The 14784-nt window shown below is 28.9% G+C and overlaps 1 protein-coding gene across 2 annotated transcripts; it reads left to right on the top strand.

Annotated features, from left to right (window-relative positions):
* The first annotated feature begins 1916 nt into the window (after positions 1–1916).
* LOC120077768 (probable polyamine transporter At1g31830) lies at positions 1917–12587 on the top strand. 2 transcript variants are annotated; one of them, XM_039031779.1, is made up of 3 exons: positions 2203–2341; positions 10223–10346; positions 10833–12587. In XM_039031779.1, exons 2-3 carry the CDS (start codon positions 10344–10346, stop codon positions 12288–12290), a joined length of 1461 nt encoding a protein of 486 aa, XP_038887707.1. In that variant the 5' UTR covers positions 2203–2341; positions 10223–10343; the 3' UTR covers positions 12291–12587. The 2 variants fall into 2 exon arrangements, with proteins under 2 accessions (XP_038887706.1, XP_038887707.1); XM_039031778.1 differs by lacking the exon at positions 10223–10346 and having other exon boundaries at positions 1917–2341.
* The last annotated feature ends 2197 nt before the right edge of the window (positions 12588–14784 follow it).

Below are 14784 nucleotides of genomic sequence, written 5' to 3'. Positions count from 1 at the left end.
TTTGAAGAATAAAACACAGTATATTTTATGTATTTAAATTTTATAGAAATAAATAAGGGTATAATTGATTAGCGCATGAACAAGTGGACTAATTTAGGATTTATTTGAAATAAGTAAAATTCGAGAAAATAGGACCAAGAACCGTTCGGGGAAGACAGTAGGGAAAAATCATAACAAGAGACTGTGAGTGGTTCCTACTTTCATATGATTTGTTAATTTTATGTATACATGCTATTATACATATATATGTAAAGTTTGGAAAGCTAGCATGATTAGAAAATGTGTCTTCCTGGTTTTTGTTCATCGATTATATTGTTGATTGGTTTATGTTATTTTGCTAGAATAATTGTTTTACTTTTGACTTTGCTAGTTAACATGAATTGACAGAAAGTTGGGATTGTACCCTGAAAAATTGTTAGCGTAACTCAAAGCATGACTAACGGGATATTGTCGACATGTGCACATTCGGCAAGCTAAGTGGGTACTGGAATTGTTTTGGGAATAAATGGGAATACTTGGGAAATACATGATCATGCTAGAAGGAGCCAGTTACCAGGCTGGGAGAGTTACATTTTTATGTGTTATGAATGCTTGATTGAGAAATTTGTTTCAAAAATGAATTTTCAAAACAAAACTTATTTTCTTATAAAAGTATACCGCTCACTGGGCTTTGAGCTCACATTTTCCAATGTTTTATTTTCCCCCCATGTAGCGAAAAATGGGGCGTTTTGGAAGTGCTATTCAAGGTCTGAAATTGCCACTCTCCCGAAGCGAAATCCTGAGTCTGGTTATTATTAGAAGTCACTAGGGCTAGTTAGGGTCAATAATGTTTTAGTATAAACTCTTGAAGTTGTCATTCAAATTTAATTGTATTATACATATTTGTTATTCAATGAATTGGTTTAAGGATGGACAGTAGATGTATCACAAAGGTGGTGTCTACTGTCTTCACATCTCCTTTTCGGTTGGGGAATGAACTCGGAAGGGGGTGTGACAAATTAGTCTTAGCGCATGAACAAGATCATTTATACAATATATCATCTTATATATAGAACAATATATGTGATGTGTATTTACATTTTCTAGTATATTTTAAATACACCATAAAATAAACCATGATATATATAATGTATATTTACATTTTTTTCAATATATTATTAGTATATTTGACATATACTTAAAGATCTTAAATAGAGAAGTGATCAATTTTAAAATCAAAATATAAAAGAAAATAAACGACATTAATTTGAAATATCTTGCATCAAATAAATATAAACCAAAATTAATAATAAAAAAAGATCAAAATTAAAAAAATGACGATAATAAGAAAAGAACTATACATCAACAATTTATTGATAAGAGATAACGTAATTAATGATATTTCAAAAAATAAATATCTTATATAATTAGGAGTGTTGCGGAATCAAAAAACAAAGAAAACAAACAAAAAAAATCGTAAAATAGTAGAAAATTAATATAAAATTTTACATGTTTCACCAACAATATATTAGTTACATATACGGACAGAGGAAGAATAATATATTATTAGTGAAAATAATATAGAAGACTATATAATAAAGATGCTTCTAGAACTAGAACTACTCTAAACAGTCATATATATTTGAAGCGCCATATATTATATTTGAGGTATTTCAATAAATAGTAAATATTACGAAATTAAAATATAGTAGAGAAAATTTAAAAATGTCTGAAAAGGTTGTTAAAATATAGTTATGGAATATTAAGAAATTTCTGAAATGTTAGCTAATTAATTCCTTAATTCTTTGTTAACGTTCTTGGATAGAGTAAATTAAGGAAATTATTATTTATTATTATTATTATTTTAGTTTAAAGAAAAAGCTGTGTTTAACATAATTGGTTGTATCGTCCAATTGGCCATATATTTTTCATTTTTGGATTCCTATAAACTCAAGCAAACTAATTGCCATTACTCCACAAACTTTCAAAATCCCACTTCCTTCTTCCTTCTTCATTTCAAAATTTCTCTCTCCTCTCTATATTTATATGTTTGAATTATTTCTGATTAATTCACCAGGCCAATTTTTCCTATCCGTCTGTACTTGAAAGTTCAATCATCAATTAAAGCTTCAACAACTTCCTCTCTTATATAATTTCAATTCTTCAATCCAATTTCATGTACAAAGACGGAGAACAACCGCCGATTTCGGCGGCTTCTTTGCAGATCGATCGGAAAACAGAGCACGCGGCGGAGCTTGGCGACCAGAAGGAATTTCAACCTCAGTCAACCGCTGCCGCCAAGGAGGAGCTCCACCGCGCAGAGACTGAACCGCCGCCGATGGTTAGCAATTCTGACCTCCAGGTAATAATCGCTACTGAGAATCGTAATTTTGAAGTGAAAATCAAAGAAATTAAACTCGATTTATTGTTGTTTCTGTTGATGCTATTCTTATTGTTCTTGTTCTGTTTGTGTTTGTTTTGTTTCTGTGATTATGCTTCTTCTTCTTCTTCATCGCGGTTCTTTGAATTGAATTTCTTGATCCACCGCTGGAAAGAAGAAATCTCTTTGACGGTTAGAATTTGGATTTCGGAAACGATCTCTCTTTCAGCGCGAACTTAACCTAGCTATAATCAAGCAGTTCATGCTTTAGAAACGTTCCATCTATTTTTTCTTGTTCCTTAATTTTTTTTTAAAATTTTTTTTTATCTTATCTTTTTAAATAAAATATTGTTTTCGTGATGTCAATTTTTTATTCAAGCTTTCAGTTTCAATGATTTGAAAAGGGATAATAAGTTATAACATAATAAGTGTAAATACTACTTCCCTCCAGCTATTTTCCAGTAAAGAAAAATAAAAATTATTTATAAATATAGCAAAATGTAATTATTTATGATACACTCTATAAGAGTTTATCGTTAGGGATAGAAGTCTATTTTGGTCTATGATAGATAGAGAGTCACATTTTGTTATATTTCAAAATATTTTCAACAATTTTATTATTTAAAACAACTATTCACTTTCTTTTCTATACTTTTGAATTTGATTCATTTTAATTTATTTTTATCCTTAAACTTTTAAAAAGGTAACTGTTTTGGTCCACTAAACATGAGAATGAAATGATAAAAATGATTGTATGGATCAAATGAACATTTTGAAAATATACGAGTAAAAATGAAATGATCTCAAAAATATTTGGACTAAAATAAATATATAATTATATTGAAAGTAAGTGGATCGAAATAATATTTAAATGTAATTTTTATGTGTGAATTTGAGCCAGAGATTTCTTTTTTTATTCTTCTTTAGATTGAGTTTCAATATGAAGTGAGTATTCAAACATGAGTAGTTAATAGAAAAAATAAGCTTATTTCGATAGCTCTAGAGATTTTCAAGAACTACCTTTGAATGGAAAGCCTAGACTGGAGTCAATGACTCATGAAGAAAGAAACAACAATAAAAAAATAAAAAATAAAAATATCTTTAAATGATTATTAAAAAAAAAAAAAGTAGCCCATTTAATAGTGCATTCAAGTGGAATCATGAAGTAGGCTTTAATAAACTTGTAAAAAGTATTTTTTTTTTTAAAAAAAAAAATTAACTTGGTTAAAGTAATTTTTAGAATTTATAATTATTAAAAAGAATGGTAACTATTTTTAAATATAGTAAAATGAACCAAAATATTTATAAATATAGTAAAATGTCACTGTTTATTCGTGATAGACATTGATAAATATTAATAGACTATTATTAAATTATCATTTATCAGTATTTAGATATCTATCAGTGTCTATTATTAATAGACTCTCACGGTTTATTATATTTAAAATTATTTTTTTGCAGTTTTTTTTATTTAAAACAAATTTCTTTGTTATTATTATTTTTTTAACTGGTTAAAGCATATGTGTTTGACCACGGAGTTAAAATTTTGAATCTCCTACTTCAAATGTTGTGGTTAGAAAAAAAAAATTTGCAAATTCACTTTTAAAAAAAATACTTAAAACGTTTTATTTTCAATTTTTTTGTGTATATATTTTTAATATTTGTTTTGTACTCCCTTAAAGGAAGAGATTACCGAACACATCTCAAACTTATAAGTAAAAGACGCCAACAAGCGTACAAACCGTATATTTTTCTTTTTCCGGAAATTCGATATGAAGTTTTTATCTAAAATGTGTATTATTTTTTGTCATTCTATTTCTATTTTTTGTTCGTCTTCTAATAGTACAAAAGTTTGCAAGAGTTTTTTTTTTCTTCCCATTTTTACTTGATTCTAACGAAGAAACCATGAATAATAAGTTTAAATACTATTTTAGAGCCTATATTTTAAAATTTGTACAATTTCAATTGTTATGTTATTTTGGGAATTTCGGATCTATTTGAACTGACTTGAAAAAAAATGTTTTTTTTAAAACTCATTGTTATTTAAATACTTTTGACAAAAATGGTTGAAAATAAATTTTAAAAACTATTTTGAGTGGTTGCCAAATATTCTATTTTTTTCAAAATGACTTATTTTTTTAAATTAAGCACTTGAAAATGCATTCCAAACACATCATTCATTGTCCCCTCTTCTCTTTTGCATATTTATTGAAGAACTCCATTTTCACAATTTTGCACTACAAACACAGACTTATTAATTCCAACATATTAATTTGAGACTTTATAACTTAACCTAGCACCCAAACACCCCTTTAAAAAAAAATTTAAATTTAGTTCCTCGAAGTTAATTTTGGACAAAATGAATAATAATAATAATAATTTTATTGTAAAGAAATATAATTTGTGAACATGTTTTCAAAGTTCAGAGTTAAAATGCTAAAAGCTAACTTTTTTTTTTTTTTGAAAAAATCAGCAACGAAGGACTAAATTTAAATTTTTCTGAAAATATAGAGATTAAAATTAGATATTTGAAAGTACATAAACTAAAAAAGTTCATTTTTTTTTGTACGGATGACTCATTCACAAGCGTCTTTGTGATTAATGATCTGCCACCACAAATGAAATCTAATTTTCTGCTTACGTCATAGGGCACTACTGCAATTTATAATGTATCGTGTTAGGGATGACTATCGCTATTATAACCCTAATGTGATGACCATCTCTATCACGATCTTCACTTTTCTTGTGTTTCCCTCATTTTTCCCACAATTTATTGTACGTAGTGAAAGAAAAGTAGAGATCGCTGTAAAGATGCTCATTGCATTAGAACTAAGATACAAATGGTCATCTCTATCGTAGTACTTTATAAAATGCGGTATTGCATTTTGACGTGAATAAAATGTCAGACTACGTACGTTTGTGGAGCCATATTATCAAAAAAGAAAAACTAGGACCTTTCCTTTTGCAAGGGGAGCTCGGAACCATAATAAAAGGGAGTGCTCGTAGAAATTGAAGATATCTTTATTATCTGTGGCCCCACTTTCTGGTTGAAATTTTGCTTTCATGCTCCGTAGGTAATTAATTAGGCATGGCTAAGATTTTATTATTTATTGTGAAATTGATAAGTTATAAAGTTGGATTGAATTTGCACTAAATAAATGTTTTTCTATTCACTTTTTTTTTTAAAAAAAAAAATTAAAAATAAGAAAATGGAGTATTATTATATATGTTAAATAATAATATTTTGGATATCTAATATTTCTTTATATGCATCTTTTTTTACACTAAACTAACTAACTAAATAGATAAATTTTCATTTTTGAATCATTTCTTAACTTCTGTTCTCTAATTTTTGTTTCTTTAAAACTAAACATCAAACGAAAATCTTCTTTAATATATAATAAATATTTAAAGAATATCTTTATTATATAGTATATATGCGATTGATGTTCTAAAAGTGGTCGTTCGCCCTAATTTTTTGACTTTGTTCCATTTTGATCCTTCAACTTTTAAAAGATTTGTTTCGGTTCATAAACCTTCACATGTTTATTTATTTTAGTTCCAAAACTTTTTTAAAAACAACCATTTAGGTCATTGTTATGCCATTGTTTTTTCATGTAATTTATATGTTTAATGCTCATCTTTTAACTTATATGACATAATAATCAAATGTGTGTATACATATCGTTAATTTGTTATAGTTTAATAGACTGAGATGATTACTTTTAGAAAGTTCAAAAATTAAATCAATAACATTTTAATAGTTGAGGCACTAGTCTAGAACAAATTTAATATAAGTTTGAAATGTTCCGGAATAAAAATGGAATTAATTTAAAAGTTTATAAACAAAACAAGATTTATAGTTGAATTCTATTATCTAATTTAGAAATTATGCTTTAAATTAATTTATGAACAATATTTTCTTATTTGGACTAAATTTTCGTTAATATCATAAGAATGTAATAACTAAGTGGATTTGGAATAAATCAAGCTTTTTTAGTACAATAACTATAAATTTAGGGATTTGAACAACTAACCTATAAGAAAAAAAGGGTATATTTATGAATTTAGGGATTTCCACTTGGCTATGTTCAAGTCGGCAAAATCAATCAATTTTTTTTTTTCGACACAAACAATACAAACCAACCCCAAACAAACTACACTCTTTAAAAAATAAGGGGATGAACAGATGCTGAAAAGGTGTCTTTTTAGACTAAAGAGGAACTAGAAAAGGAGGTCAAAGAAGCAAGCTCGTGTGTAGCTTTGTTCTCATATCTAAAAAGCTTACAAAAATTATCGATATTAACCGACTTTGCAAGATTAAGGACCCCTCTCATAAAAATATCAACTTCTAACAAATTAGCGTCCAAAAAATTCAATCAAGTTTATTGAACTGTCTGGTAAAATCAATCGAGTTAATAATTACTCAATTTGTAAAAAAAAATATTTCATAACATATATTGTTTAATTGATATTGATGTCAAACAAAACACAACGAATAGTGTAAATTGATACATTTACGAGAATATAGAGTTTAAATTGATATAATAATTAGTTCATATTTTTGAATTGATACAACCTAAAATGATTTAAATGTTTAAATATTTTTCCATTATCACGAGCTATGTATCATTAATGGGATTAAAAATTAGTCTTCAGACAATACACAGAATACAATTTTAACCAATAGCCAACCATGCATAAATTCGTAGCTATTTAAGTTGAGTAATTCTTGGATGTATTTCACTCTAATCACATATTTTAAAAAAATAAAATAAAAAAAATAAAACTAAAACACTTTTTAGAAAAAGTAAGAAGAATTTGTCATGTGATAAACTGTGATAAAATAATTGGATAAATACATAAAGATAGAGGTAGTCTAAGATAGACAAAGTGTTCTTCATTTCATTTATGTTCATACGATAATGGTTAGATTCGCACATCGTGTAAGTGAACTTAGCTCAATAGTCACTGGTATATACCCTCTCTCTTGAAGTTGAAGTTATTGATCCTCTATTCTCGATATTTTAAAATTTTGTACTAAAAAAAACTAGTTAATATATAATTTCGACTAAAAGTTAAAAGTTTGAATCTCCTGCTTACATTTTGTTCCGAAAACAAATAAAATTGACTCAATATAGATCTAACTCTTAATTTTTGACAAAGGGGATTGGAAATTCTTGGTACAAGAAAAAAAGTTTTTAGCCTTTAGATTCTTATTTGTGTTATTCTACTTTGCTCGATAAATTTTAAATGTGCATTTTAGTTTTGTTAGTTTTATTCATGTTGGCCCCAAATCTTTTAAAATTTTTATGTCTTTAGACTTTTTTTAAAATAACCTTTTTAGTTTTTACCGTTAATTTAATTTTAACAAACTAGTAATGTAGTTTCAAGTATTTGTATTAGTACATTTATATAAGCTGTAGGAGTGTTGATGAATTGAATTGAATTGAATTGAATTGAATTGGATTGGATTGGATTGGATTGGGACATATTTTTGGACCAACCCGAAAATTTGGATTGGTCAAGTTGACAACCCAAATGACCCTAATATAGTATCCAACCCAACCCATCCCAACCCTCAAAATTTGGGTTGGGTTGAGTTAGGTTGTCGGATTATTATTTGTTTTCTTCTTAATTGAAAATACTTACATTTTATTTACAACACATATCTAATAATTAAAATCTCATAAAACCTAATTCTATCTAATAATTAAAATCTCATAAAACTCAATTCTTATATACCAAATAGCTATAATATCTATTACAAACTTTATACAAAAACAAACATTTTAAAGAAAAGCATAAAGAATTCACAAATTTATCAATCTTAGAAAAAATATATTGATTTTTTTTTTTATTAATATATATGTAATTCAGGTTGGGTTGGGTCAACCCAACTTTTTTTTTTTAAAAAAAAAAATTCTAATCCTAGACCCGACCCAACTCAACAAAAATATAAAAAATTCACCTCAATCCAACCCAAAATATAAAAAATTCACCTCAATCCAACCCAAAAGCAAAACTGACCCAATCCAACCTTTATAATTTTAGATTAGGTAATCTAAGTTGTTCAGATTGTTAGGTCATTTGAACATCCCAAACAAGCACGATCTCAACCAAAATAAATTGAAGACAAACATTGGACAAAACATATTTAGGGGATGTTTGAGATAAGGAGTTAGTTATTATAGTCATAGGTTATTATAATTGGGTTACGATAGTTTGTGTTTGGGTTATAAATTATCTTGGTTTGAATTATATTAGTATGTGTTTGATGTGTAAACTATTTTAATTTGAGAAGGGAATAGTAAACACTATAGCAATAAATAAAAAAAATGACGAATGTAAAATAATAAAACCGTAGCAAATAGTAAATATTGTAGCAAATGAGATTTTTTGAAATAGTGTTGATGGTAGCTAATTGGGAAATACAAAATAGTATTTACTATAGTAATAAGTAATTATTATAGTTTTAGGATAGTTTTCCTTCAAGAATATCCTTAAAATAGAAAAAGTAATCCAAAGAACCAAAATGTATTTAAATTATGTTTTAATAATTGAATGATTGAAATGAACATTTTAAAAATTGAAATCTTAAAACAGATATACGCAATCAAAATAGACATGTTCTAAAAATGACAAACTAAAATGAGATTTATATGGAAATTGGCCAAGTGTGATTTTTAGTGGTCCAGCCCAAATTTTCTTCTACTTTCCGTCTACACATAGGACTAAGTGGACATTGGTGCCCACAAATTATGCCAAATAATAATAAATACGCGTATTGTATTTTTAAAATATTTATTTTCGTCTGTATTTTTTGTTTTGATTTATTTTAATTCCTATAAGTTTAAAATTTTCATTTTGAAATTTGTAATTTCAAATCCAATTTATTTTTGTATATTTTAAAAAAGTAATCACGTTGATCCTCTTAAAATGAAGATGAAGAGACAAATTTTTTAGAAGTATAAAAATCAAAATGAACAAAAATTGAAAATATAACAATAAAAAAACCTAATATTGAAAGTACAATGATCAAAATGATATATTTTTTTTTCAAAATATAGGAAATAAAATGAACTAAGGTCACATTTAGGGAAGGCGTATCTCAATAAATGAAAGGTAATTTGGAAAGTTGGACCTTTTTTAAAAAATAAAAAATTATTTACGTTTGTTAGTGTTTATCGACGTTCTACATTCGTATTGACAAGTAGTTCCCGGTTGAAAATATGTAATCAAATAATGTAATCAGAATGACGGTGATCAATTAAATTGTGTTAGAAAATTACGACATATCGTTATCGTTGCCATTATAATTATAATTATCATTATTGTTTTAGAAAAATTATAAATTTTGACACATTTACATTTATTGTTACTATTGCTATTATAATTTGATTCTCAAGAGTAAAGGTAACCATAGTAATAGTAAATTTGACAAAATTTTTAATTTGAGTTAAATATGATCAAAAGCGAATCTAATTACATTTGCAATCGAAGATTTATCTGTCAATGAAATTCGATTATGATTATACTAATTTTCATTACGAATTGGTAAATATGACCCAAAATCTATAAAGACAAAAGTAGTATATATATATATATATATATATATAAAAAGAGATTGAAAGACGTGGCACACCGATATTCAAAAGTGGAACACCTTGCAAATGCAAACCTGCATAACAAATATTATCTAATTTCAAGAATGCCTCGTACGACTTTTTAAAACAAAGAGAATAAAATAAACACCTTTTGAACTTTATTATTATATTTTTAAAACATACTAATACTGAATTTTAGAATTTCTGACAACTTTCAATATTATTATTATATTTTCTTTTCCTTCTCAATTGTTAGATTCTGAAACACCGTCGTAGTGATTTGAGGGCTTATCGGCGGTAGTTTTCTCCGTTTTGTTCCACGGCGGAGGCGATATTGCAGTAATGCATCCCTCTTCTCCGGCGATCGGTTTTCCTTGATGGTTTGTTCTCTCTTCTGCTTCATTTCCCTCTTGTTCTCTTCTTCTTTCCCATGTCGATCTAAGATTACGTTTCTTTGTTTGTTTTAGTATCTCGATTTCTAGGTTTTCTGTAATTTTCGTTCTGTTTGTTTATTTTGGAATTTCATTTGGAATTCTCTGTCGTGTTTTCTTAATCTTATTTGGGGTTCTTGTTTTTTTTTTTGCAATGTAAATACGGCATCTAGATTTAGTTCTGTGGTCTCTGATTAATATGAGTCATGAGTTTGATGCGTATTTGGAGACGTTAATCACAGGGAATTACCTCCTATGGCTGAAATTGTAAGATTTAGGTTGCGGGCTTTCTTGGCTTACGAAACAGAAAGCATTTAAGAACTGGAATTAAGTGACTGAGAATATTACTTTCCTTGATTCTTCTGTATTTGAGTTTGAATGTGAGATATGAGTTTTAGCTTTCTTAGTCATTATGTTATTTTGTGGGTTGAGCAGAAATTGAGGACTTCGCCAGCCAGACAAGCTTCTGTTGCAATGGGAGAGATAAATCGTGCAGAGTATGTGTCGGTTGGCGAATCGCCTTCTCCTTCAATCAGTAATGCAAAGAAAGTTTCTGTGTTACCACTTGTGTTTCTCATCTTCTATGAGGTTTCAGGGGGCCCATTTGGAGTTGAGGATAGTGTTGGGGCAGCCGGTCCTCTGTTAGCTCTTCTTGGATTCTTGGTTTTTCCACTTATATGGAGTATTCCTGAAGCATTAATTACTGCTGAGATGGGGACTATGTTCCCTGAAAATGGTGGTTATGTTGTTTGGGTTTCTTCTGCTTTGGGTCCGTTTTGGGGATTTCAACAGGGTTGGATGAAATGGCTGAGTGGAGTTATTGATAATGCTCTATATCCTGTCTTGTTTCTTGATTACTTGAAGTCGGAGATTCCAGCTCTTGGTGGAGGTCTTCCAAGAGTTGCTGCAGTCTTGGCTTTGACAGTGATCCTCACTTACTTGAATTATAGAGGATTAACAATTGTTGGTTGGGTTGCTGTAATCCTTGGTGTTTTCTCAATCCTCCCTTTTGCAGTTATGGGACTTGTGTCTATTCCGAAGCTACGGCCATCTAGATGGCTTGTGGTGAACCTAAAGGATGTTGACTGGAATCTGTATTTGAACACTCTATTCTGGAATTTGAATTATTGGGATTCTATTAGCACATTGGCTGGGGAAGTGGAAAACCCAAACAAAACACTCCCTAAAGCACTTTTTTATGCCTTGATTTTGGTTGTTCTCAGTTACTTTTTGCCTCTTTTAAGTGGGACAGGAGCCATTGTGCTTAATCGCGAACTGTGGACTGATGGCTACTTCTCTGATGTTGCTAAAATTATTGGAGGGGCTTGGTTGGGTTGGTGGATCCAAGGGGCTGCTGCCATGTCAAATATGGGAATGTTTGTGGCTGAGATGAGCAGTGATTCTTTCCAACTTCTTGGAATGGCAGAACGTGGTATGTTGCCTGAGTTCTTCAGCAAACGGTCTCGTCATGGGACACCATTGATTGGGATACTATTCTCAGCCTCAGGTGTTGTTTTGCTTTCTTGGTTGAGCTTTCAAGAAATTGTAGCGGCAGAGAACTTCTTGTACTGCTTTGGAATGATTCTGGAATTCTTAGCCTTTATCAAGCTAAGGATTAAACATCCAGCTGCATCTCGGCCTTACAAGATTCCTGTGGGAACCGCTGGATCAATCCTGATGTGTATTCCTCCAACAATATTAATATGCATAGTGTTGGCCCTTTCAACAGTCAAAGTGATGATTGTGAGTCTAGCTGCTGTGGCAATTGGCTTATTGTTGCAACCTGGTCTCAAGTATGTTGAAAAGAAGAGATGGCTCAAATTCTCTGTTAGTGCTGACCTCCCTGATCTCCATTTTGCTAATCGAAACCGGTCAGACACCTTGGTATATTAATAGGAATTCACTGATCATTCGGTTTCAAAGAAAGAGGAAGACTCAATTCTGAGATGATAACGATGCATTGGAGACCGATATCAATTGATGCAATGGCAGACCAAAGATCTTATAAGTTCTTTCTGTTTTGATATGTGCTTAAGTTGTAGCGTAATCACATTTATCATCCTAGTTTTAGAATGATGATAAATAGAAAAACGAAAGAGAAGCAATCTCAGTTCCTTAAATTAAATTAAGCATCAATTAGCAACATTGCCTGTTGAGATGTCTTTATGTGTTAATGTTCTAATTCCACAATTCACTGTCCTTAAAACGTTCCACTAAAATTCCCATTAAAAAATATATATTCCACTAATATGTCGTCCCATCTCGTAAAACTCTTCCGACTAAACAACTTCACTCTAATCTTGTGTCAAACACCCCTAAGTGATTATTGATGAATTTAGATCGTTGGCTCTGTAGTTATCCTAATCCCCTCAAATACTACAAGTTGTTTATTCTTTCAAAACTAAAATTTAAGGTTGGATTTACCTTGTTTTAATTTATTTTGTCCTTGATATATGTTTTCACTTGTCTGACCTATGTTTACGTTGACTTGATCTTGAAGGTTTAAGGATGCTTAGATGTACGTCTTGAGCTAGGTTTAGGTTAGCTTCACCTTGAATGTTTAAAAGGATGCTTGATATCTTTATAGATTATTATTATTATTATTATTTTATTTTCTGAATTCTACGTCCCAAAAAAGGAAAAATAATAATAATTAAATTTATGGATTTCAAAGTGAAGCTAGAATTGGAGATTTATTTTGCCATTTTTAATTGTTTGATCCATATTTTTTTTATTTGTTTTATTTTTGTCCTAATGATTCTATCAATTTCATCTAATAAATTGACCATGGATGTGGTAGTTAGGGTAGTTCAATTGAAATAAAACTTGCACTATCGATCTCGAGGTCAGAGATTTGATTCTTTCCCTCTACATATTGACAAAAAAAAAAATTACCGGATCACATTGGTATTTCATATGGTTATATTAATAGTAACATCAAATGACCTTGTTAACGTCAAATGACTTGTAAAAGTGTTGAAAATTCGTGGGGTGAATTAAAAAGCTAGAAATAATAAAAATCCGAAAGCTGCTTTAACATCAAAATTCTCTCTTGAGAAGGAAAAAAAGATTTAAATTATACAAAATTTTTGAATTTTCATTTTTATTATTGAATTTTGAAATTTGTTATGAAAAAAATACCATTAAAGAGTTTTTCATTAAGATAAGATGGTATTTGATGCAATGTGGTTGTTGAAGTGTAAAATCTATTGTCTAAAAGATTTTGATGAAATAAACGGTAACTTTTAGGAAATTATTTTAGATAAAAAAACTGCTGAAAATATTTACAATTAATAGCAAAATATTGCAATATACTAATATATGTGTGTATCTGTGCTGTTTATCGCGGTTTATCATAGATAGATTGTCATACTTTGCTATTAGTTGTAAATATTTTGGTTCATTTTTCAATATTTGAAAACAACCTTACCTTTTATATATAATTGTGAATAATATTACATGTACCCAATTCATATCAATTGTGAAATCAGTATTGATAAAAGAATCTTTTTTTTTTTTTTTTAAAAAAAAATTTCAAAATTCTAAGGGTATCTTTTGAAATAAAAGTGTGAATTTAGGGGTGAAAATGAAAGATAACCCAATGAAGAACTTTGAAAATTTAACTAGAAGAACAAGTGAACCATGGATCTTTGTTAACACGAACATAGTTCAATAATAATTAATATATATTCTTTTTTTTGAAATTCAAGATTTAAATCTTCATACCTCATACAAAAGTAAGAGAAATTTTTCCAAATAGAAAAATATCAAACTATTTATAAAAATAGTAAAGAAAAAAAACACTTATAAACACCGATATATTCTTATCAACCTCTATCAATGATAGAGTTGAATTAGTTTCTACACTGATAATATTAGAGAGAGACTTGTATTAGTTTTTATCACGGATAAATGCTAATAGACAATGATAGATTTGTATGAGTTTCTATCAACGATAGATGCTGATAGACTTCTATCAATGTCTATCACAATTGTAATTAAATTTTGATATTTTTCTTTATTATTATTATTTTTTTTTTACTTTTGAAAATTTTCTTAAAAATAATGTTTTCCCCCCTGGAAAAAAAAATTAAAATGCGGGAGTTTGGCCATAAAGTAAGGAATGGAAATTCCGTCATGACAAAAGAAAGGGGAATGGGTGAAATTCGAAAGACAGCTGGAAAATGGCTGGCATTGAACGAGACTCCATGGATTGAAGTCAACAAAAAGGGATCCTAAATTTATCATCATTCTCAATCAAGGACAAAATTCGAGTTTTCTCCCCATGGAAAGCACACATAATTATGTGATATTCTCTTTCACACTCAATTATTTATATTCCGATCGAAAATGTCATCCTTGACAACCAAAAGAAGAAGAAAAAGAA

Source organism: Benincasa hispida, chromosome 5 (assembly GCF_009727055.1).
Source record: "Benincasa hispida cultivar B227 chromosome 5, ASM972705v1, whole genome shotgun sequence".
NCBI classification, from domain to species: domain Eukaryota; kingdom Viridiplantae; phylum Streptophyta; class Magnoliopsida; order Cucurbitales; family Cucurbitaceae; genus Benincasa; species Benincasa hispida.
Note: the sequence above shows the minus strand (reverse complement) of the source record. Positions and strands in the feature narration are given on the sequence as shown.